Raw genomic sequence first — 26,935 nt, forward strand, 5'->3', positions numbered from 1 at the left:
ATTAAGTTTTGTTAATGTTATAATTGAGTTTTGTTAATATTAAATTATCAATATATAATTATTGTTATTCATATCGTATAAAATTCAGCTTATTGTGCATGCTTACGCTTAAAATTATTTAAATGAGTAACATATGTTAAAAAATAAATTTATGCTAAAAATATAATTTAATATTTGCAAAAATATTTAAGCTGTTATATAATATATTTAAATTTTTATAGAACATTACCAACATTACTTATGATTATTACTTTTGACTAGGTTGAATTTTTAATCAAGTAGACTTGATTTAACATAGCAACGTCTGTGTGAAGATTTTTTTTTTATATATTTTTAAATAAGAAAAAATTAAATAAAACAAAATCGATTTGATTTGTTTGCTTGAGATTTTTTATTTCCATTTATTAGTTTTTAAAACTCTACACATGTGTATTTTATTCATTTAAGGTCATGTTCGATTAGACAAAAATTAGGAAAAGTTATTTACCTGGTGAATGCTATTTATTTTTTTAACTTTATGTAACAAAAACTAAAATTTTATTTTGGAGAAAAAAATGTTCAAAAGTAAGTAAAATCATGGGATTTTCATGTTTTTATCGTTAAATCTAGGTTATTTTTTTTTAAATATTGTAATTTGTTGGGAATGTTTTCAAACTAGTTTCATTAAAGGCTTATTTCTCATAATATTATATTTTTGGTATATTAAATAAATTATTATATTTGCCATAACATTGTAATAAAAAAAAAATTCATTGTTTCAATAATGTTTTCTTTAAATAAATTACTAGTTGCAATGCTTGTTATCCGCAGCTTTTCAGTAACAATTATAATAAAAATTAATTATTTAAAAAATAGATATATTTTAAATAATATTATTCTAGAAAAGTTATGGGTGATTAGGATTATTTTTTGAAATATTTATGGGTAATTACGGGAATATGTATAGGGACTTTTTAAAAATTTGTATGGACAATTATAGGACAATTTAATTTAAAGGTAAATCATTTTCTCAAGAATGTTTTCTTCAAAACATCCAAACAGACACTTAGAAATACGAAATATATAAGCCACTGCTCTCCGACACACCTTGATGTCAAAACCCAAAAGCGATCGATGTGCGGGAAAAACTGCGGCTTTGGCATTCGGTGAGAACAGGCGAGCATGCAGTAAAGAAGAGGAAGCTTCAATCTGTTTGCTATCAAAAGCTTGAACAGTGGAGATTATTATTATTATTATAATCCCAAACAATCGAGCATGCCGAATGGGTTGGATGTTCCTCAATCCGATGGTGCCGACCCCATCAACGCTTCCGAGCAAAAATCAGCAGAGGCAGGTCTTATTATCAGCTTAAAATCCCAGCTTGAGTTTCTTCGTCACAGAGTCGAGGTTTGTGATCTGTGGTAATTATATACTGAATCCCAAATCCCACTAGAATCTCTAGCAATTTTTCCCTTAAATTGTTACTCTACATGGGTTTCCTTTGCATTTCAAAAACAGGAATTGGAGGTTGAGAATGCGAAGTTGTCATCTCAAGTTTCAAATTGCCGTTGCCGTCGTCCTGAGGTTTGCATTTGAGTTCCCATTTATCTATTTCTGTTTGCAGCTGTTTAGTTGACCTTGTTGAGTATTTTCGAGCGCATCTCGAGTTAAACGGAAGCATTTTTGTTATTGTTTTGATCCGTTTGAAGCATGAAGTCGTGGAACTTGATATATTTATGCGGTGCAGGTGAAGGGGAATTTCAATTGTGATGTTGATGATGTTAGCTCGATTGACAAAAGTAGGCGATTTAAAGCAGGCGGTGAGAAGCACAAGAAGAAAAAAGCAGTAGAGAAAACGCCAGGTTTCTGCCCATTCTAAATGTACCAGTTACGTGTGTCAATGTAGTGTTTGAGTTGATTCTTGACAGGTTTAATTTTATACATTTGATTTTTTATGAGAACTTATGCTGCGTTCTGTAGCACCCAACCTTGGATTTTGTTAAGTATGTCTTGAATTCTTATGCCTTAGGCTCACTGAAGAGTTCCTCCAGGCAAAAGTGAAGCTGCGTAGAGGTTTCACAGGGTGCAGGGATGGAGGCCCTGCAAATATGTGCACAACTCGATACAATGACTCGTTTTCTGTCATGGAGTCGCACACCCACAGAGAGAGAGAGAGACACACACACACACATTATGTTCATAGGGTTTGACACTTTTCATTGTTTGCTCAAGGTTCGGTGTATTTGATGATGGGGTTTTGAGAATTTGTGTGTCGAGAACTTAGTACAGATGTAAAAATAAACAAAATACAAACACGATTCACTATTAGATAGAGACTTGAAAATCTCTAAATCTTTGGGGAGGTTCATGCTCTTTGCAGTTTAGGCTTAGCTTATGAAATGGTGCACTCCTCTCGACTTGTTTCCCTTGGATAGTGGATATAACAACCTAGTTGAATCATATGACTCGTTGATTCTACACAAATGGAAAGAGTCCAAAGCTCCACAAAGGAATCTCTTTCTGTGATGAGAACATATGAAGTGCCAATGCCTAAAATTCTATTTATAGGCACACTTGAACCTTTATTACTGATGAACCTAATAAATATAGGATGTGTTTAAAAAAATAAACAGATACATATGTAAGTTTTCAAAGTTTATGAAATTTATGCATCAATGACTTTCCTTTCCAAAATACATTTTCCTTTCCCAAAATACATTATTGAATATTATAAATTATACAATATTAGATGTACTTGTAATGTGATTTGATATTCATTGTACAGTTGTTTGATTCATGGTGAAAATTCTCTCCTCCTTCGCTTGTAAACATAGGCTTCAAAGTTGAGCTTCTACGTAGGCTTCAAAGTTGAACCATGTCAATCTTGGGATTTGTACTCTATTTTTTCCTATTTCATGTATCTAATTTTGCTTTGCATTTATTCTAGTGTTTGTTCATAATAAATTTTTATTTGGACAAACCAAAATACAAAACTATAATTTTTTATGGAATTTCAAATCTAAAGTACTAATTCTATAGGGAGCATATGGGCCCGTTTAGTTGTGGAAAATAGTTTTCATTTTTCATTTTAGTTTTCCAAAAAATTATTAAAAAAAAATTGGCTGACTATTTTTTTATTTATTCTTTATTTTTACCGCAATTGTATAAAATAAATGAACAATAATAAACAATTTTGGCACTATTTTCTTGTGGAAATAGTTTTATTTTTATTTTTAAATTTTTTAAAATAGTTACAAAAATGCCACCTTGTTTTCCAATTTCCCAAATATTGAATAATTGGGTAAAATGGAAGACCTAATCACAATGATAGGTCTCTCTCTATATTTATAATATATGTCAAAGTACATACTAATGACCATAATGCTTATACTAACTCTCACTTGTTAACATAATACTCGCACACAAACAATGCTAAATGACTAAGATAACCATCAACGGTCCCCCTCAAGTTGGAACATCATATGCTCCTAGCTTGTTACAAATGAATTTAACATGAGCTTCCCCCATGGATTTAGTAAATAAATCAGCAAACTACAAATCAAACTTCACATGAGTGGTGGTAATGAGCTTCTACACAAATTTCTCTCGAACAGAGTGGCAATCAACTTCAATTTGTTTTTTCTCCTCATGGAAAACCAGGTTGGACGCAATATGATTGGCAACTTGATAATCACACATTAGCTCCATAGACTGAGAGTGTGGAAACCCAATTCTTCCAATATGTTCTTCAACCAAACAAGCTCACATGTAGTGTGAGCCATGACCCTATGCTTTGACTTAGCACTTGACCTGACCACCACAATTTGTTTCTTTCTCCTCCAAGAAACCAAATTTTCACCAACAAGGATACATACCCGGTTGTGGATCTTCTATCAGAAGATGACCTGCTCAATCTCCATCAATATATCTCTGAATATAAGTGTGACCTTGATCTTGATATAAGAGACCTCTCCCAGGTGCACCTTTGAGATATCTCAAGATGCAAACTACTATATCCCAATGACTTATTCTTGGAGAATTAAGAAATTGACTCACAACATTTGTTGTGAAAGATATATCTAGCTGAGTGACCTTGGGATAATTCAGCTTTCCAACAAGTCGCCAATACGTCCTCGGTTAAGCCAACAAATCACCCCTATTTGGCACTAGCTTATTGTTAGGATCCAGAGGTGTATCAACGGGTTTGGATCCCAATAGTCTAGTCTCATCTAAAAGATTAATAACATTCTTCCTTTGTGACAAGATGGTTCTGGTAAAAGATCTTGATATTTCTATACCCAAGAAGTACTTCAAAGGATCCAAATCCTTCGTCTAAAACTTAGTCTATAGGAAATGCTTTAGACTCTAAATACCTTGATCATCATCACCAATAACCATAATATCATCCATATACACAGTAAGCAAAATCCTTGCAAATGGAGTATGATGATAAAATACAAAATGATCTACTATACACCGTTGAAGGCCAAACTCTTCTTAAGCTGACACACTAAGCCTTACTTCCCCCAAGCTACAAACCCAAGTGGTTGCTCCATATAGATCTCCTACTAAAGATCACTATGTAGGATAGCATTCTTCATGTCTATTTGGTGTAGAGGCTAGTAATTGGTGATGGCTAAGGAGATAAGCAATGTACGGAAGCAAGTTTGGCTACAAGGGAGAGCATGTCTGAATAGTCCACACCATAAACTTGAATATATCTCTTAGCAACAAGGCAGACCTGCAATCGAGCCAAGGAACCATCTGGATTAACATTCACAGTGTACACCCAACGACAACCAACCATAGACTTATCAGCAAGAAGACATACCAAGTCCTAAGTGTCACTATCCTATGGAGCATGCATCTTTTCTATCATTGCATTCCTCCACTTAGAATGGGATAAGACTTTAGAAATAGACTGACAGGGTACTAAGAAAACAGTAGTATAAGGGTGGCAAGAAATCATAAGAAACAAGGTTAGAGATTGGTTGTTGAGTACAAGTGTGATTACCTTTTTGAACAGCAATAAGAGGATCAACCACTTGGGGAAGAGGATCATCCAACAAGGGAGTTGGAGGCGTAGAAGTGGAAGTTGGAGGAGGCTCTCCTCCCTTGAGTTGTTGTGTGTACACTTGCAGATTGGGGCAATCCAAGCTATGAGAAGGACTCAAACTAGATGAGGATGCATGAAGGTTGGACAAAGGAAATAAGTTAGGATTGGGAAGGTTAGGTAGAGGAAGAGACTCATCGAGGTCAAAGAACTCAAGGAATCAGAATAGTACAGTGCAGGCTCATAAGCCCCCGCTTGGGAGCACTTAAAAAATAAGTGCATCTAGCCATGGTTTTAAATCGCAATAGTGGGTAGCGTAACGTAACGATAACAGGTGTATCGGGAAGCAGGAGTAGTGAATGTTACATAACAGGAAGCGGGTGTAACAGCTGTGAATTTTTTTGAAGCACACACAACCTTGTGCATATTAGCGTACTTGCATGTTGCAATCTTTTAGCCCTTCTTAGAAAGAGTTTGTGTATTTTGGATCCTTTAGTTCGAGTAACCAAGTTATTTGGTAAAGGCAACAAGTTTATATTTGTTTTAAATCACCATTGATAGAAAAATTACGTGTGTGTGTGTGTGTGTGTGTGTACATATTTATACTTCTCATTGTTCTTATTTGTGATATATTCTTATTTGTGCTAAATTAATTAATAAAACAAAATACATTATACACTCCATTAATCTATTAGACACATACGACATACGAATAATACAAATATAAAATAACTAGAAAAGAAAGAAGGTTAAAGTTAAAAAATATAGAACATAAATATCACATTACTAATATTGTCAAAATAAAATATTTTCCTAACAAGTTAGTGTTTTCAAATTGTTAATGAATGCATCTCTTGTGAGTATTTAAAGAAATAGTAAATTTTGTGTCATTGTTATCCTCATTATAATCCTTTCCCCCTCTCGTCATATGGTATATTGAGAATGATTTGTGAAAGAGAGGGAAAAAGTGAGAAGAAAAAATAAAAAATAAAATAAATTTTTTGATGTAACAGTCCTGTATCGGTTATGTAGCGGCCTTTACGTAACGGTTGCAGTCCGTAACGGCCGCTACAGCTGTGATTTTTCTTCCCACCAATTCTGCAGTGTGTAACGGTATTGATAACTCAAAAAACCATTGCATAACGGCATTACATAACGGTCATGGCCGTTATTTAAAGCCAGCTTCTAGCATTTATCACTTAAAATAACTACTTTTTCAAAAAAGTGGCGTTTGACTTATACTACAACAAATATTTATTGTAAAAAGTACTTTTTCAAAACCACTTTTTTGAGAAAGTGAATTTTGAGAAGCAATCAAAGATAGTTTTTTTTTGCCACTTAAAAGTGACATTGTTTAAAGGCGGGGTCAATTTTGTAAGTGTAAGAAAATTTAGTGGCTATTTTATAATTTAAAAAAATACATTAAAAGATAATCATACACTATTTTATTATATATTATAAGAAAGATTTGGCAGATATTAGAAAGAAGAAATGCTCGCTTAATTTTTAAATCACTATTTTATTCATCATTGATATTCCCAATATCAATGCACAACTTTTTTTGAATCAATAAAAAAAATTATTAATAAATATATTTACAATAATGAAGCAAATCAAGAAAGAATTGATAAAACAAACTAAACTACAATTCACTTTATTTCAACTATAAAAAAATCACTTTATAATATTAGCAATAAGAATTCACGGATTTTTTGTGACTTTTTCTCCTTGTCACAAGCATATGTATTTTACAAATTATCACAAATCCAAGTTATTAGCTTGTATAAGTTAAGATATGTCCTTCAATATCATGGAACATCTTTTTGTCTTAAGAATGAAATAAAGGATTATTTTAGAACACAAGGAATATTTCATTCCAATTCCAATCTAAGACATAAGAAACTTCGAAATTCTGAAACAAATCAAAGGAAAAACTAGTTAAGGGGTCATTATCAATACAATTTATCTCCGATTAGATAGTCTAGATTAGTACCACAAAAATGGCGAAATAAAATCAATCAACTTATTAGTGAACATATTTCAATTTTGGAATAAGAAAAAGAACCATCTATTAATTTAAATTAATATTAACAATACTAATTTAATTAATAATATCATTTTAACATAATTTAATATGATAATCATATGTTATAAATATAAATTAAGAACAAAATTATTGTTAATAAAAAAATAATATTATATTATTTTTACTTAATAAAAATATCTAAATATTAATGAAAAATAACAGTTAACATAATTATTAATTAAATTGTTAATTAAAAATTGACCATTTTTTATTTTATTATGCATTATAACTTATTAAGTATTAATGAAATATAATTAAATTTTGGAATGAATAAAAAAACCATCTATAAATTTAAACTAACATTAAATAAACTAAAATTTTTAATTTAGTTATTAATACTATTTTTAACATAAATTAATGTGATAATGATATGTTATAAATATACATTAGTAGCAAGATTATTGTTAATTAATAAATAATATTATATTATTTTAGTTTAATAGAAAATATTTAAATTTTAATTAGGAGTTAATATAATTATCACTTAAATTTCAACAACAACAATAAAACCAAGCCTTAAGTCCCACTAGGTGGGGTCGGCTATATGATTATCAAGTAATATTTTTATTCAAAATATGTTTAAAAATATCCAAACACCACTTATTTTAAGTATAACCAAACACTACTTATAGCTTTCAACACTTATCATCAACATTTATTAAATTCATCACTTTTTTTGAAAAATACTTTTGCATATGTGGTTCCAAACAATCCCTAAAAGGTGACATCAGCAGAGACAAAGAATTGATGTAAGGTGGGACTATAACATTGATTTTCTTTTTTAATATAGGAATAACCTAGAAAAATACATTTAATAGTAGGAGGATCCAATTTATCCCTTCTTGGATTTAACTAATGAGCGGAGGACACACAACCAAATATACAAATAGGAAGGGAGAACAATGGAGCCTTAAGAAAGATAATTGAATATGAGATTTTACCACCAAAACACAAGATGACTTATTGATGAAAGAGCAAGCAATGAGCACTATGTCATTCAAAAAAATTTTGGGGACATTCATTTGATAGAAAAGGGTTCGAGTGACTTCAAGAATATGTCTGCTTTTTTGCTCCGCAACTCCATTTTGTTGTGGAGTGTGGACACAGGATGACTGATGGATCATGCCAAAGTTTGTCGTATAGGTGATGAATTGAGTACTGAAGTACTCTTTAGCACTATCACTACGAAGTATCTGGACTAGCATATCATATTGAGCCCTTATTTGAGAATAGAAGGTACAAAAGATATTAAACAATTTAGGACAATATTTCATTGAATACAATCAAGTCATTCTGGTGTAGTCATTCGACAAAAGTGACAAAGTATCGAAACCTCAACTTTGATGTGACATGACTAGGACCCCAAAAATCGAAATGGACTAACATAATAGGGCTATCAACTCTTTCATTGACTTGAAAGGCAAAGGGAACATGATGATGCTTTCCTAATTGACAAGATTCACAGTCAAGCTTAGACACAAAACTCAAAGTAGGAACTAGTTGTTTTAACTTGTCCAATGATGGATGACCATGGCAACAGTGGATTTGATGTGGTGTGGTAGCAACACTATAGGCAATAGGAGAAGAGAGCGATTCAAAGTAGTAAAGCCCACCAGCCTCGCGTCTTGTGCCAATCATCTTCCGCTTTTTCAGATCTTGAATATGAACATAATCAGGAAAAAAGGATACATAGTAATTTAGTGACTTCTTAATTTTACTAACAGATATGAGAGTAGAGGGGGATTTAGGAATGTAGAGAACAAAAGAAAGAGAGATGGAGGAAGTGGGATTTACTTTTCTTGTTCCCTTAGCAGCAGTAGTGGACCCATCAACAAGGGTAACTTGAGGTAGAATTGTAGAATACTAGAGTAGAAAAGAATTTGGTGACACCTCTCATATGGTCAATAGCAGTAGAATCAATAACTTGGGGACTAGTAGGAGAGGTACTAGATGACATACAGACAGTATGATTACTTTTCTAAGCAAAAGATGCAATGTGACGACATGCTTGTTGGGATGCCTGATACTGTAGGAACTTTGAATACCCTCCCTCTGAAATAGCCATAGTACACTGTTCACTCAAACAAGTAATTGATGATGGAGACACTTTTGGGATTTGGGAACTCCATCCCAACACAAATACAACCTTAATAGAGCAGCAAATAAAAATTACACAGTGGGCAACATGTTTTTCAAATTCACCTACTTGATCCCAACAAACACAACCTTCGACAATTGATGCAAACCACAAGCCCACAGCACACAAATCAAAAACACATCAAATACCACTGTTTTGGGCTCAATAAACTCAATAAATATTGACAAACAACTTCAAGAAGCATCAAACAATCATTCCTCAGATGTCATAAATAAGCAACTAAAAAAGGTGAGATCTTTGGACCAAAAAATCATGAAAAACTTCAATAATATGTTTATAGAAGGATTTGAGCCCTGCTGGAAGAATTCAGGCCAGAAACATGCCTGAAATTGGCTTCACGCGTCGGCACATGAGGTTGTCCCTAGCAGCCTTTGACCGGTGCGTGAGGGCGCATGGTGAAGCTTCTGGAGATGAGATTTCAGTGGGGGCAGATCGGCAGTGTCTGTGGATGACTATGGTGTTTTTTTTTGCAAAATCTATTTGGATTTTGTGTTCCTGAACTGGCAATTTTGCCCAGGAATTTTCCAGCGACTGCTCTGGCTTCCAGGAGCTGCTGGCTATTTTTTTAGGGCTATAGTGTTGTTGGAAATTCTTTTATGCAGGTAGACATGCAGCAGATTTAGGGTTTTGGGCTTTGGCTTGGATGGTGGCTGTGAAAGTTTAGGTTTAGATCATGCTCCAATACCATCTTGAATAATGGGTAAAATGGAAGACCTAATCACAATGATAGATCTCTCCTTTTATTTATAATATATGTCAAAGTACATACCAATGACCATGATACCCTATCTAAGTCTCTGTAGAAATCCAGAGTATCTTGGAGTAATTTAGGGAAGTATATATGTAGAGGATTGTATATTATTGAGAAAGATTTTTTCAAGAGATTGTTTCCATATTTAGATTTTCCGATTGTATTATAAATATTGTGTATTGATTTGTATAAATTTGTTAGAGCTAGGGTTTCTAAACCTTAGTTAGCAATAGCCGATGGCGCCGTCAACAGCAGAGGGTCGAGCACCTCTAAAGCCCTTGACGGTGAGACTAATGCCACCTCCATCGTGGGTTTGAATGGGCTAGACAACTCGTCCTTTCCACTCATGATGGAGAGACTGAACGAAAAAAATTTCCGTGAATGGGCTCAGTCCATCAAACTTGTGATTGAAGGCGAAGGAAGGTTAGCATACCTTATCGGCAAGAGGAAGAAGCCCGCCTCAACTGACGTTGCAACTCTGCAAAAATGTAAGTCCGAGAATTCCATGGTGATTGTGTGGCTGATAAACTCCATGAAGCCTTCAATCGGCAAGACCAACCTATTCTTAATGACGGCGAAGGATGTCTAGGATGTTGTTCGGGAGACATACTCCGATGTCGAAACTTATTCCCAGATCTTCGAGATAAAGACTCGATTGTGGCAGATGAGGCAAGGAGAGAGAGACGTCACCGACTACTTCATGGAGATTACAAATCTCTGGCAAGAGCTTGACCTGAGCGTTGAGGAAGATTGGGAATGCCCTGGAGACAGTATGCGCTACAAGAAGAGACTCAAGAATGAACGAGTCTTTGAGTTCTTGGCCGGACTCCACCGCGACCTGGATGATGTGCGAGGAAGGATCCTCGTCCGACACCCTCTTCCTTCGACTTGAGAAGTCTTCGCAGAAGTGAGGCGTGAGGAAAGTCGTCACAATGTTATGCTGAAGGCACCGACCGATAATAATGGACTTGAGATGTCGGCCCTAATCTCGAGAACTCCTGCGGGTACAGGCCAAAAGACACATAAAGGGAGACCCTGGTGTGAGTACTACTGCAAGTCGGGCCATTCAAAAGATACTTGTTGGGAAATACGTGGGAAGCTTGCAAATTGGAAGCCAAGATAGAATCAGAAAAATCGTGGCTATCAAGCTGTATTGATAATCCAGCTGAGAAATCACAAGGTGAGAAAAATAACAATACCACTCCAAGTGGCGCATTCAGTCCAGAGTAGTTGGAGCAACTCTATTAAATGTTCTCTACCATTCAAGCATCGGGTCAGTCTTCCACCAGTATTCCCTCGGATTCTTTAGCCCACCAAGGTAATTTTTTGACAGCCTTAAATACTATATCTCATTACAAATCACCATGGATAATAGATTCTGGTGCCTCTGATCATATGACTGATTCTTATCATCTGTTCTCATCCTATTCACCATGTGCTGGAAATTTGAAAGTTAAAATTGCAGATGGATCACTCTCATCTGTTGCGGGCAAAGGGAGTATCCGAATCTCTGTTCTATAATTCTAAAATATGTCCTACATGTCCCTAAGTTGTCTTGCAATTTGTTATCCATTAGCCAGTTGACAAAAGATTCCAATTGTTCTGCTAAATTCATTTCCTCTCACTGTGTTTTCCAGGACCTATCATTGGGGAAGACGATTGACAGTGTGAGGGATTCTACTACTTTAAGGAGGCAAATACGAGTGAACAATGTAAAACTGCTATTTGTGATTCCGCATCTGTTTTTAGGGATAGTGAAATTTTGTTATGGCTTTCTAGGATGGGTCATCCAAATTTTCAATATTTAAGACATTTATTTCCTTCCATTTGTTCAAATAAAACGTCTACTAATTTTCAGTGTGAGATTTGTGAACTTGCAAAATACCAACGTAATTCCTTTCCAAAGTCCGCATACAAACCAACCAGACCGTTTACTATGATTCACAGTGATTTATGGGGGCCCTCACACTCTGTTAATCGCACTTACATGAAATGGTTTGTTACTTTTATTGATCATACTCATATTTGTTGGGTTTACTTGCTAAAAGATAAAACTGAAGTCCGTTCTATTTTCGTTAGTTTCCACTCAATGATTCAAACACAATTCCAAACTCACATTCAAATTTTACGTAATGGTACGGAATATTTCAATGATATCTTGGGACATTATCTTCAAGAAAATGAAATTGTTCATCAAAGTTCCTGTGTGGATACCCCTTAACAAAATGGGGTTGCTGAACGTAAAAATAGGCATATTCTTGTAGTAGGTCGGGCATTGACATTCACTACAAACATAAAAAAATAATTTTGGGGCGATGCCAATTTAACAGCTACACATCTCATTAATCGAATGCCTAGTCGGGTTCTTTATTTTGCCACTCCTCTCCAGAAACTCCAAGAATGATTTCTCAACTCTCGATTCCACTCTAATCTCTCTCTGAAAATTTTTGGATGTACTGCATTTGTTCATGTTCATGCTCACAACCGAGATAAATTGGAACCTCGTGCCATTAAGTGCGTTTTTATTGGTTACTCTCCTACTCAGAAAGGCTACAAATGTTATGATCCTGTCACAAAAAAAATTGTTTGTTAGCCTTGATGTCAAGTTCTTTGAAACCACTCCTTATTTCCAAAAGCCCTCTCTTCAAGGGGAGAAGTGGAATGTAGATTGGTTCTTTCATTTCTCTGTTGATGAGTCTGCCATTGCATCATTTCCTAACCTAGCATGTGCAAAATATCACTTAAACTAAGGGGGAGATGCAGAAAACCAAAATAACAAGGAAAACCAAAAACAAAGAACAAGGAGAATCTCATACCTGAGGCGCCAAGAGAGTTGGAACCGGTGATAGGTCCGAGCAACCATGAGTCCACACCCAATCTCAACCATGTAATAGATGGCCATGAGCTTCCTTCTGATAAGTCTGCACCTGATGACATCAATTTTCCCATTCCAGTCAGAAAACAAACTAGGTCATGTACTCTATATCCTTGGTCAAAATACATGTCTTATAAAAGTCTGTCTACAGGGTATCATGCTTTTACCTCTAACCTTGACAGGATAAAAATTCAAAATAATATCCAGGAAACCTTGGAAATTCCTGAATGGAGGGAAGCTGTCATAGAGGAAATGTGGGCCCTGGAAAAAAATGGAACATGGGATGTTATGAATTTTCCAAGAGAGAAGAAGCCAGTAGGCTGCAAATGGGTCTTCACAGTGAAATATAGAGTTGATGGGATAGTTGAACGGTATAAAGCCCGACTTGTTGCAAAACGGTTTACAGAGACCTATGGTATTGACTACACAGAGACATTTGCACCAGTGGCAAAATTGAATGTAGTTCGGGTCCTCCTGCCCTTAGTAGCTAACTTAGATTGGTCACTACTGCAACTCGACATTAAGAATGCATTTCTAAATGGCGAGTTAGAAAAAGAAGTCTACATGATGATACCACCAGGTTTCAATAAGAAAGGTGAAGAAAACAAAGTATGTAAACTCAAGAAGGGACTCAAGCATTCTCCCAGAGCATGGTTCGACAGATTTGCGAAGGTGATAAAGAACCAAGGATATCAACAAGGGCAATCAGATCACACTATGTTCTTCCAACAGTCTGAAAGTGGTAAGAAAACAATTTTGATAGTGTATGTTGATGATATAATCCTAACTGGAGATGATACAGTGGAGATGAAAAGATTGAAGAAAGTCCTAGCTATTGAGATTGAAGTTAAAGATCTGGGACAAATGCGGTACTTCTTGGGAATGGAAGTTTCTAGATCAAAAAAGGGTATCAGTGTCTCTCAGTGAAAGTATATCCTTGATCTCCTAATCGAAACTGACATGCTTGGATGCAAACCTAGTGAAACTCCGATTGAAGCAGTAAAGAGGGTCAAAGACTGTTGAATACTAGTTGAAAATGAGAGGTATCAGAGATTGGTTGGTAAACTAATCTATCTATCACATACCAAACCCGACATTGCATTTGCGGTAAGTGTGGTAAACCAACACATGCATTCACCGAAAAAGACTCACCTAGATGTTGTGTACAAGATCCTCAGGTACCTTAAGTGCTCTCTAGGCAAAGGACTCTGCAAGAAATGTGAAAGCAAGGAAGTAGAAATTTTCACAGATGCGAATTAGGCAAGATCAGCGGAAGATATAAGGTCTTCCACTAGATTTTGCACCTTTGTATGGGGAAATTTGGTAACTTCTAGGAGCAAAAAACAGAATGTAGTGGCTCGAAATAGTGCTGAAGCTGAATTCAGGGCAGTTGCACAAGGGATATGTGAAGGATTGTGGTTACAAAAACTCTTGGAAGAATTACAGATCCCGGTAAAATTCCCTATCAAACTCTATTGTGACAACAAAGCAACCATCAGTATCTCTCTCAATCCAATTCAACATGACAGAACTAAACATGTAGAAGTGGACCGGCATTTTATCAAAGAGAAGGTTGAAAAAGGAACCATCTGTATGACTTATGTACCTACCAAGGAACAAATTGCAGACATCTTTACCAAAGGGTTAGCTCGACTGAGCTTTGATGATTTCATCTACAAGTTGGATATGATCAATATCTATAATCCAACTTGAGGGGGAGTGTAGAAATCTCGAGCATCTTGGAGTAATTTAGGGAAGTATATATGTAGAGGATTGTATATTATTGACAAAGATTCTTTTAGGAGATTGTTTCCATATTTAGATTTTCCAATTGTATTATAAGTATTGTGTATTGATTTGTGCAAAATTATTCAAGAAATACAGAAATTCTATTCTGTTTTCAGTCTCACTTGTTAACATAACACTCAAACACTAACAATGCTAAATGCATAGGATAACCATCAACACCAGATTTATATAGAGAAGTTGGAAAATATTTTTTCATTATTTTCTAGGTTTCTAACTCTTACTTTGCATATGGGAGCATGGAATTCGGATCTTGAATTTTAATTTGTGTGGATTATGTATAGAGTTTCTTGTAAATCAACACAAATTCAAATTCAAGTCCCAAAATCCATGATTCCAAATATTACCTTCTATAAATTTTGGAAAATTGGAAAACAAGTTGTCTTTTTTGTGATTTTGAAACTAAAAGTTAAAAATGAAAAATAGTTTGCACATTTAAACAAACTCTTTTTCTACCTTTTTAATGCAAGTCTTGAAAAATTAAAAAATAAACTATAATTTTTATAATAGGAAAACCGAAATTGAAATATGGAAAATGTTTTCCAAAACTAAACGGACCCTTAGTGTGTTATAGAAGCGACATTGGTACCAAAGCACTGGTAATAGAGGATGACTTGTGGATAATTTTTAGTGATCATATTTCACTTTAAGACTTAAAGATTAGGAATTTTGTTTTAAATTAATAATTTCATAAATTTTAGAAATTTAGTTAATTTAGGGTTATTTTGTGTATTTTAAGTACTTCAGGATTATTTTGTAATTGTTTGCCATAGTTGTAATATTGGGTGTATAAGTGCTTTGTTCTTATGTATTACAGTTATCCCATTAGAATTCAGAGCTGGTTTTCTGTTTCCTTCTCTCTTGTGCAGCGTCTACCTCTTCTCTTCTTCCTTCTTCCATCATCTTTTCTTCGTCTTCTTCTTCTTGTTCTGTCCTGCATCAATTTCTCTCTTCTTCTCCCTTTTCTCTTTCTTCTTCTCTTCTTCTCTTTCTATTTCTGTCAATTGTCTCTCTTTGTTTCTGTTTCTGATGCTGTCCCACATCAACTTGTTTATATCATTCTATGTTTCTGTTCACTTGAGTAGCTCTTGGTCTGTAATATAGTGTAACCACCTGGGTGCTAGGTTTTTTTTGGCTGGGGCTTGAGCTAATTTAAGTCTTTTTTTTTTGGCCTCTTAATCGAGTAGAACTGTAGAGGGTCATAAAATCTAGTCAGATTGAGTTTTTAAAATAAACATGATAATGCTTAAATTATTATGTTCAGTTTCACTTCTTTTTGTCTTATCGACGCTGCTGATATTTTCCACTTCTATTATTATAGACTGAGAGGTTGATTTTACATTCTGTTTTGGTATGGTATGTGTTTTTGCAAATTGTACTAGTTGTATGAAGAGTTGGGTAGTTTGGTAATCCTATGAGAGAATTAGGAATGTAAGGCATGCTGGGGCTTTCCACGTCATGTTTGTTCTCCATTAAATTTAGCTGTACAAAATTTTAGTATTTGGACTTTTCAACCTATCTAGGGCCATCCTTTCGTAAATTCGTAGGCATCCATGTATTTTCTACTTGCCTTGGTTTATTTTGTTCTGGGCCTTATTGTTAGAGTTCTGTTTTCTCCTAGGATGGTACTCTAACCAAAGTGTATTCTGTATCATTAGTTGTACTGCAACTGTTACTGCTGCCATCATTGCTACTGCTAATACTATCATTTTTAATCACATTAACATTGCAGTTGGAATATCGATTTTGAGCCTTCGAATTGGAATAGTGTGCATTTTGGCAAAATTTGTCCAAAACTGTACATTTCCAATTTCCAAATCCAAGGTTCCAAATTGTGTTCCCAAACACTGCATAGGATTTGGCGTACCATTGTATTTAGTTCTCACCTCTTTCCTTTATTTATCTATGTGAACCTCAATTTTGTGAATGCTTACATCTTGTTTTACACTTGGGTTGGTTTAGTGAGTCTTGTCTTAGCAATAATATTCATGAATTCTTTTTAAAGAAGAGAACATACTAGTTTTCAAGTTTTTGCGAAACATTGACATTGGTACTGTATGGTCATGCATATTCTAGTTTTTATCCCATAAGTTGTGTTTGGCAAATTTCCATGTTTCATTTGTTCATAGCAATGACATGGCGGGATTTAAACTCACCTGGCTATCCTTCGCTCCCACTCACAAAATGCAGGAATCAGGTTCAGTCTAATCATTCACAGCTCACAAACACCACCAGTAACCAAGTTTGGCATACTTTTGTTTGACGAATATTTTATTCATCGCTGCCTTCTCAATTTTTGAATGAAAAATTGTTTCTTGTGCTTTGATCCCTCATTGATTTATGGCTCCTTTATGCTTTGGTGTCAAATCTCAGACCCAATCTCCTTTTCTTTCCATATGTTTTCTAAAGATATATATATATATTTGATAAGCTGTGAACCTGGAGCCAAACTGTATTGTCAATCTGCACTGAAAATTTTCTGCGTGCTCCAAAAATCAGCAATCCACTATCACAAAATTAAATGTTTAGGTTAGGTAGTTTAGCATGTGTTCAGTAACAGAAAATCTTTTGCAAATGAAAATTGGAAAAGCAGTTCCCCACTTTTTAACATTTATAAATACCTTGCTAAACATCTTTTTAATGTTCCATAGAATTTTTCCACCACTGCATCTTCTACCAGGGAATCAATGCCACCCACCATACCACTCACTGCTACCCTCTACCCCCACTCACTGCTGCAGCCTTTTGCTATCACCCACCACGGCCACTCATCATTGCCCATTACCACTATCTGCCACCACAACATATTACCGTCCCCTGCCTTCCGCTGTTGCCATACACCATCCGCAGTTGCTCGTGCCACCATCATTGCTTGATGCCTCCTGCAACCCATCACCATCATACTTGACTGCGACCCTTACCACCTGCCACTGCCATTGCCACACATCACTGCCACCCAAAATCATCACCTGCAACCACTGCACATTATTTCCACACACAATCCACAGTTGCACCCATCAACAAACCTTTGTATAATTTGTTTGAAAAAAAAAAAGAAACAATCTTTCATTTTAAATACTAAATGCAATTTCTTTGTTTTCTGATTTTATCCAAAAAGAGAATTTGAAAATAGAAATCAAGAGTCAAACTTCAAAAAGAAAATGGAAAATTCTTCCTCCTTAACAAACTCTATATGGTGGCTCAAGAGGTATTCTTACTGACGTTTTTAGTTTTTTAGAGAACTGATATGCAGTGTAATGCCCTCCAATCAAGGCAAACTGCAAAGTTGGATCGTTTCCTCGATTAGACTATCTAGAGATCACTATGAAGTCAAGAAATATGCTTACTTGGTGCTAATTGTGTGGAAAAAACAATCATTCATTTTAAATACTGAATGCATTTTCTATGTTTTCTGATTTTTTGGTAGAAAAGGGAAGTTTGGAAATGGAAATCAAAAGTCAAAACTTGAAAAAGAATATGGAAAATGCTTCCCACAACTAAATGCTTTTTATGCTGGCTCCAAGAGGTATTCTTATTGAATTTTTTAGTTGCTAGAGAACTATTGATATGCAGTGTAATGCCCTCCAACTGAGGCAGACTGCAAATTTGGATCATTTCATTGATTAAACCATCCAAAGAGATCACTATAAAGTCAAGAAATATGCTTGCTTGCAAAGAGACAACAATAATGTACAATTTTATTAATGCAAAGGGGTAATTTTAGGATTCCAGATTAAAAATCATAGTTGGGGGTCACAATGAAGTTCTGAAGGTGTAGCGTCCTATTGTAACTATATTGGCACTAAAAAGATCATTTTTCTTAATAATGGGGAACTTATGGAGTAACATAGCTTGTGCTTGCTTGACTTTGTTCTTGTATGAGTTTCCTCAATTTATGCACCTTATAGTTGGTGTGTATTGTTTTCTAAATTGTAGTGTTCAATTCCCTCAAATTGTGGTGTTATCGTATTATGCATGGTGGATGTTAGCAACAAAGAAGACTTGTTCTCTACATTTCTTTTATCTCTTTGAGCTAGTCATTTATCTGTTTGCAATACAACCGTCAATAATTGCAAGTGTTTACAAGACATTTTTTTCACTTGCAAGTTGCAACCTAATGTGATCTTAATAGTATTATATACCAATTTTGAGCATTTCAGAACCAGCCAACATGATGGGAATGATTAGAAAAGGAATTGGTTATGTTTGAAGTTTACTTGTTAAACAGAAGTGCTTTCTCAAATTATTGTCAAATTCCCAAGTCTGTTTTGCATTTCAAACATGTAAATGTTAATACTATGGAATCTTGAACATATTCTCACATGAACCAATGCGCCTATTTTGGATTTCTGATAATTGAATCCTCAGAAATCAAATTCCCAAGAATGTGATGTGGAGAGGCTATCCTGGATTTTGCAAAACAAACAACTTCTTAATGTGATCTGCCTCTGGTTCAATAGTGTAGCAATAATCACTGTGGTTTGTCCCTTTTTCAAGTGAATTTTCTTCAGTCAAAATATATTTATGAGTAATATGTGTGTTTCCTGTTCATGGTCATGGCTGATTTGGCACCAGAGGGATCCCAATTTGATGCTTGTCAATATGATGCGAGACTGAATGAGTTGTGAGTTTTTTTTTCCTATTTATATACTGCAGTTGCATGGACAATAACATGCATTTCTACTTCCCTCACAATTTTTTTGTTAACAATCATTCTTGCTTCAGCATTCCACTCACAATGCTTGTGCTTGCTTTGTTGAATCAGACTCACTCACAATGCTTGTGCTCGTTTTGTTGAATCAGACTCTCAGCTGGTGGACAAGAATATTTCACCACATATGATGACATTTATGACAGTTTTGATTCTATGGGATTGCAGGAGAATCTCCTGAGGGGCATATATGCATATGGTAGATCACATTATTGTCCAACTTTTAAATTTCTCATGGTGGTGATTCATGATGTGGCACTGCAGTCTGCAGCTTTCGTTTCCTTGCCTTATTTTGGGTCACACCTAGATGATCTTGATAAGCTGATGAGGAATTTTTCTAGTGCAACACCTTTATTGAGCACATTGGGGTTTTTGTGCAAGTCAATTAGGGTATTTTAGTTTGTTTTTCGATTTAGATGGGTGCTTATTACATGTGTAGAGCATTTCAAGGTGAGCTAGCTTTATGCTTTGCAGCATCATGAATCACTATCCTCTATCCTGCGAATCTATGCCACCTTGGGTGAAAATAGAGAGTTGACAATTGGGTGCAATTTTTTGAAGGTTTTGTGAAGCCTTCTGCAGTTCAGCAAAGGGGGATTGTTCCTTTCTGTAAGGGACTTGATTTAATTCAACAGGCACAATCTGGTACTGGAAAAACAGCGATATTCTGCTCCGGTATATTGCAGCAACTTGATTATGGGATGTTCGAATGCCAGGCATTAGTTCTTGCACCCACTCGAGATCTTGTACAACAAATTGAGAAAGTAATGCGAGCACTAGGTTCTTATTTTGGCGTGCAAGTTCACGCTTGTGTAGGTGGCACCAGTGTCCATGAAGATAAACGCATTCTGTCAAGTGGGATTCATGTTGTTGTTGGTACTCCTGGTCGTGTGTTTGACATGTTGCGAAGACGATCACTTAGTTCTGTGCACATTAGGATGTTTGTGTTGGATGAAGCAGATGAATTGCTTTCAAGAGGCTTCAAGCGTCAGGTACTTCTGTCCCTAGGACATATATTTTGCATGTTCTGCCCCCTAGTTATGAATGTTGCTTTGAGGGTGCAAGATGTGCTTTGTGCATTTTGTGTGCTTATATGCTGAATTTTTTGTCAGCTTAGTTTCTCTACATGGAACACATGTTTGTTTGCATAAGTGCATTTCTTGCTTTAACTCAAGCTTATTTCTATCAGGTCGATGATATTGCCCAGTTACTGCCATCAAAGGTTCAGGTTGGGGTATTCTCTGCCACAATGCCACCTGAGGCCCTTGAGTTAACAAAAAATTTTATGAACAGACCTGTGAGGATTTTGGTTAAGCATGACGAGCTCATCCTTGAGAATATAAAGCAATTTCATGTCAATGTCAAAAAAGAGGAATGCAAGTTTGAGACACTTTGTGATCTCTATGAGATTTTATCTGCTAACCATAGTATCATCTTTGCAAACACTCGGCGCAAGGTTGATTGGCTAAAAGACCAGATACGCACTCGTGATTGCACTGTCTCTGCCATCCATGAAGATATGAACCAGAACGCGAGAGATGTCATCATGCAAGAATTCAAGTCTGGTTCATCTCGTGTGCTCATTACTACTGATCTCTTGGCCCGTGGTATTGATCTTCAGCAGGTTTCTCTCGTGATAAACTATGATCTTCCAATTCGACCTGACAACTACCTTCACCGAATTGGACGTAGTGGACGGTTTGGAAGAAAGGGTGTTGCCATCAATTTTGTGACCAGTGACGATGAGAGCATGCTGATTAATATCCAGAAATTTTATAATTTTGTAATTGAGGAGTTGTCATTGAATGTTGCTGGTCTTCTTCAATGCAGTTCTCATTTGGAGAGGTAATGGTGTTTTCTTTAGGTAGTTGACTTTCACATATCATTTATGCCTGGATTCAGCTGACTTTAGTATTGGAAGACATGGGTCTTTTGCTCACTGCAGCTGCAATAGGTATCCACGGAGCGTGCCTGTTTTTTGCACTCCACGTTGTCTTTAAAAACTTTGAAAGTTTGAGACATCGGTTATTGTGATCTAGTTTGGATTGTAGCTTTAAAATGATTTGTTTAGTCTGTCAAGCTTCCTCTACTATTGGCTTCATTGATATTTTACTTTTTAACCACTGGTTTTACACAGAATGTACATGAGGTTGGGCTGTCAACTCTTCTTTCTATTTACTTACTCACGTTTCTCTCATTTTATGCCTTTTCCTTCTTGAGAAAGGAGTAGAGTAGAAGGGAAGGCAAGGCAAGTGGGGAATCCATGTTTTTGCTTTACTCGTCTTCATCTTTGTATTTCCCCTTTCCTCTGTGGGAGAAGACAAGGAAGGACAAATGAACAGGGGTGTGTTTGGGACCTTCCTTGCCTTTTTCTCCTCTTTCCTCTTTTGTTGTTTTTGCCCTTTCTCCTATTAAGGAAGGAGAATGACAAGAGGAGAAAGGAGGGAAAGAGAGCGCTGATTTCAGTTGCTACAAAGTGAATTGTCCCCGTGGAGGGACCCATTTTGGCGTGCCAATGCAATGCTTAATTTGAGTCATCCCAACTGGATTTGTCCTTTACCATTTCAATTCCCATCACATTATATTAACTTGAGTTCTCAGCTTGATGGGGCTCATGGCATTCCATTGGGTCATTGCTACCTCTTTTATTCGTTTGTTTGTTCTTGGAAGAAATGATGAGGCATGCATGTTGTGCATTTGTGGTTGCACACATCCAAACATGGACCAAAACTCCACAATCAATATGGAGCATGAAAAGGGCTACTCTGCAGGAATGTTCAAGTGCAATTCTTCTTTGGGGCACAAATAATTGAACCTTTTCACACGACATGAGTCATGTGGGTTTTTTTTTGTTTATTTTTTACATAGGATGACATTATGACAAAAATTAATAATGCATTGTGCATGGTTGAGGTTCACTTTTTATGTGAAACAAATTTCTCTACCTCTTTTCTTTGAAAATCAAAATCAAGCTTTATGTTCTTGCATTTTCTATGGTGAGGTTGCTTGTTGATTGGTTATTCTTTCTATGAATTATCACGAGTTGAATTTTTCTTGAATGTATGTTTAGTTTTGAAATGATTATTTTGAATTAATTAGGGATGATTCAAATTGATAATGACTCAGGATGAATTATTGATCAATTTGAAAATAAAAAATTTGAGACCCCAAAAATGTTGAAAAAAATGTAGAGGTCCAAACCCAATAAATTCAAGAGCTAAAGCTTTTAACATCAATATATTAAAAAGATTGACGACTCTATGGCATTGACTTTAAAAGCATAAGAAATAAAAGAATTCTTAAGTACACCGACTCAAACATGTGAATTAGCTAACTTAATTACTAACCCTTATACGATATGAGTTTGTTCACACAAACTAATCACAATAAACATAATATGCACTAAACAATAGGATTTATTACTCCATATTTTCACTAATGGAAAAAAAAAAATGCTATGCATCACTAGAAAAGTATTACAAATTTTTTTCAAGGGTAAAGTGATATTTACAATTGGTTTGATTTGGTGGAATATTCAAGATGCTACATTATAATTATTAACCCCATTATTGTGATGTGGATCGAAAAATTAAAATGCACAACGGAATAAATACAAGTAAATGAAACACAACTTGAATAAGAACAACAATAACAAGTTTTATGTGGTTTAACAAAACCTACATCCACGGAAGTAATGGCACACAAATTTCACTATGGAAATCACAAAATACACTATACACTTCTCAAATTATCACACTCATCTCAATACATGTTCAGAATGACATATATAACACTCTCTTAGAGGTTTCCCTCCGTTTATCCAACCACCCCAACATTTAAATTCAAAATTCAAAAAATTGCTCGTAGTCCAGAACTTCTCGTCGATGAGACCAAGAAGAACACTCGTTGACGAATCATTCCACTCGTCGACAATCCCATTTTTTTGCTCTCAGTATCTCAGAAATTTTGAACTTTTGGGTCTCTCGAGATCTTCTCATCGACGAGCACAGGACACTCATCGACGAGTCCTTACTATCTCCTCGTCGACTATCACAGGGTACTCGTCGATGAGCCCCTGCTGTGCTGCCCCTTCATTTTTTTTCTTTCTTCTTTATTTATGAAATCCAAAGTATAAGAGTCACACCACAAACAACACCAATATTTGGAGAGATCTTGGATTTGAAATCTACCCAAATTCAAATTCAAGATTTGAAATTCATACTTCAAAACACTACCTAAGAGAACTTATAATACATTCATACAAATAGAAGGCTCCATAAAAATTACATAAAATAAATTATACCTTTTTTTGCCAATTGAAGGTGCACATTGAATTATGAGGTAATCTATTGACCATCTCATATTCTTTTCCAACCCTTTTAATATTAGAAATTTAAAATATCCAATAATTTTCTTAACCATCGTCTATTGGAATGTTTCATAAAGGACTCAAAATTATTTTTCTTCCACTTTAGCCTTGTTTAAAACTTGAAAGACATTAAAGAAAAAATAAAAATACAAATACAAATGAACTAAAATTTGATTTTGCATATCTAATTTTCCTTAGTCTTTAATCATATTACAATAAATATTTATTTTAAGTGATATTTGATGTAAATAAAATTAAAATACAATATAAAAAAACTGATTTTTTCTTTATTTTTCCAAGAAAAGACACTTAAAAAGTTGTTTAAATAATTATATAAAGCTCAAAATAATTTAAAGAGAAAAAGAAGAAGAAGAAGAAGAAGAAGAAGAGAAGAAACTTTTACATAAGTCAATTTTGTCCGCATAATAATTACTGTTGAAATTTGGGTGCAGAGCAATGGTGATGACCTGTTAAAGGGTGATTTGCCCCGAGACCTGGCTAAGACTTTGCAGCCCAAAAAGGAAAAAAAAAAAGTGAAGTGAAGCTAAGCTATTGGATTCTCGGACCATGCAATCCTTACCTACTTTAAGTTTTCCTCTCTTGTTTTTTTTTTTTTGGAGACGAAAAAATAATTTCCCTTTGAGAAATGCGATGAATAAAAAAGTAATTTCTCTTCTTTCTTACTATTAAAACCCTATCTATTTTACACATTTAACTATTAATATGACAATTTAAAAAATATTAAAGATAAATTCAATAAATCATCGGTACAATTCGTACCGTACAAATAACTCGCACATTCAACATTTGTATAAAATGCATAAGCCATATATATTTCTATTTCCACTTTTTTTTTATACAAATATAAAAAGCTAAAAAAGAGGTGTTGTTTTTATAATTATTAGAAAAATAAAATATAAAATTATTTTTCATAGTACATTTACCCTATTTTTAGAAAGACATTAAATTTAAATAAAATAAAATATAAAATTATTCATATTTCTCGTGACGTTGAATTTCTTGACCCTTTGATAAATGGAAATATTACCTTACCAATTTCTGGAGGTAGTAGTGGGAAATTTTTTGCAATGGACGAAAGTTTGACGGAGCAATGCCGGTTCGGTCCGGTATGGAATGAACCTAGAATCAGGGTGGATTTTCTGCACCTAAACAGAAAGACCCTATAAAATTATACTGTTGCCTGACCTTTGAGATCCTGAAAAATGGACAAATTTTTTATCACCATTCTACTTTTCTTAATTCCAAATTATTTTTTATGCCAGTTCTAAAAATGTATTGATTGATAAATGAGGTAGGCCATGAGTGGCCGGCGCCCACCTCAGATTTGAATGTGCAATGACTTGACCTTGGACCGTTGATTTTTGGGTAGGCATTTTTCCTTGCATGAGCTGAGTAGGCGTTTGGCGTGCGAGAGACCACCCATTGAATCAAGTGGCTTTTAAAAAATAATAATAATAATAATAATTTTAATTTTTAATTTTTATGTATTGTTGGGATGATTATTTTTCTGCCCTAATTCTATCTACTTGCATGGAGGAAGGTCTGCCACGCAAGAGGGGAGGTAGATTTACACTTGCCCTAACAAGTATTTTATTTAATTTATTTTTAATTATATTTGAAAGTATATATTTTGGGTCTTAAATTTATATTTATATAAATTGATAAAATGTTTACCACTATCTCTTGTAATATTTTTATTCTAATTTTAAAAAATTTAAATGTAAATTTTGAAATTCAAAATTTTAAAACATTGGATTTATGTTTTTTAAGAGCATCATTTTGGTGGTCCATTTACAATTTTTTTTCACCTGACCTATATTTGTTCGTGTGGTGCACATTAATTGTGGTATTGATTGAATTAGTTTATTAAATTTTAATGCTAAAAGTTAAAAATAATGAATTTGGATTTAGAAAATTAGGATTATATAAAGGAAATTGTGTAGTTTTCTAGCTAACCATTGACGATTTCAATAAACCCATCAATTGTTTCAGACAGAAAGTTTTTCAAGAGAAAAACGTCAATGGTTTCCTCAAACCGTCGACGGATTACTGCAAACCGTCGACTATTTCAGCAAACCGTCGACAATACTGCCAGTTGCTGAATTTTCGAGAATCCTTATAGTTGAATAATGGTTTATATCCAATAGTCTGTGAATGCCTAAGATTCTTCAGTTATATTACTTGAATATTTATTTGTATTTGATAGTCTAGGATTTTCTTGATTTGATATTTAAATACTTTTGAATTTGTAACAACTATACCTTATACAAGTCTCATATAAAGGACATCTCTATATCAATGAAAGTGTTCTGCATGGGTATCAAAGCTCTTTCTCTAACGAGTTTTTTTTTTTCCTTATGGTCGTTTCCTCTGAGTCTATTATTGTCAACACTCTTGAGCTTCTTGATAGTGGCAACTCTCCTCTTATTGCCATCAATGTCAGTTCCAGCTTCCTTTGAAGTTGACCCCTCTTAACTTCCCTTCTTGGCGCGCCCAACTGACGTCATTGTTTATTGGCTATGACCTTCAGGGCTATCTTGACAGTAACCACTGTATGTCCGTCACGAACCCTTTCTACCAACACCTCCTCTGCCAATTCATCCTCTGCAAGTGTCTCCAATCCGACTTTCTGGCGTTGGCTCCGACAAGTTAAGATGATCCTTCACGCCATCCTTGCATCTATCTCCAAACCAGTTATGTCGCTCATTTCCGCTTCAACCACTGCTCATGATGTTTGGTCCAAGTTATAACGATTATATGCCAATTGTTCATGCATTCATGTTATGCAACTTTAGGATATGAGTTGACTCTCATTCAGCGAGAGTCTCGCTCGGTCTCGAAGTATCTCCACGCCATCTAGGTTTTAGTTGATGAACTTGCTACGATTAACTCTCATGTCTTAGCGGATGACATCACTATGTATGTCCTCAACAGTCTTGGTCCTAAATTCTATGAGATTGCAGCGCCAATTCGGGCACGTGAGACTTCTCTTAGTTTGAGGAGCTTCATGTCATGCTGGTTGGCCACGAAAGTTACTTGCGACGTGTTGACGGTTCCAATTCCATCCTGGTTGCCATTGCAAACACCACTCAGCACTGCACTACCGCCTCCATATTCAACCGCAAC

General features: G+C 35.1%; 1 protein-coding gene across 2 annotated transcripts; it reads left to right on the forward strand.

Moving 5' to 3' along the window:
- The first annotated feature begins 1,003 nt into the window (after positions 1–1,003).
- On the forward strand, positions 1,004–21,581 carry LOC131150839 (eukaryotic initiation factor 4A-8-like). Of its 2 annotated transcripts, XM_058101841.1 has the most exons (7): positions 1,004–1,386; positions 1,498–1,563; positions 1,727–1,841; positions 19,284–19,332; positions 19,512–19,618; positions 19,981–20,411; positions 20,609–21,581. In XM_058101841.1, exons 1-7 carry the CDS (start codon positions 1,255–1,257, stop codon positions 21,266–21,268), a joined length of 1,560 nt encoding a protein of 519 aa, XP_057957824.1. In that variant the 5' UTR covers positions 1,004–1,254; the 3' UTR covers positions 21,269–21,581. The 2 variants fall into 2 exon arrangements, with proteins under 2 accessions (XP_057957824.1, XP_057957825.1); XM_058101842.1 differs by lacking the exons at positions 1,004–1,386; positions 1,498–1,563 and having other exon boundaries at positions 1,725–1,841; positions 19,077–19,332.
- The last annotated feature ends 5,354 nt before the right edge of the window (positions 21,582–26,935 follow it).

Source organism: Malania oleifera, chromosome 3 (genome assembly GCF_029873635.1).
Source record: "Malania oleifera isolate guangnan ecotype guangnan chromosome 3, ASM2987363v1, whole genome shotgun sequence".
In the NCBI taxonomy this organism is placed as follows: domain Eukaryota; kingdom Viridiplantae; phylum Streptophyta; class Magnoliopsida; order Santalales; family Ximeniaceae; genus Malania; species Malania oleifera.

Coding starts and splice junctions, on each gene's coding strand:
- LOC131150839 (XM_058101841.1), top strand. CDS start 1,255: ATGCCGAATGGGTTGGATGTTCCTCAATCCGATGGTGCCGACCCCATC. Junction 1,564..1,726: donor GCCGTTGCCGTCGTCCTGAG/GTTTGCATTTGA, acceptor TATGCGGTGCAG/GTGAAGGGGAATTTCAATTG. Junction 19,619..19,980: donor GAGGGGCATATATGCATATG/GTAGATCACATT, acceptor AATTTTTTGAAG/GTTTTGTGAAGCCTTCTGCA.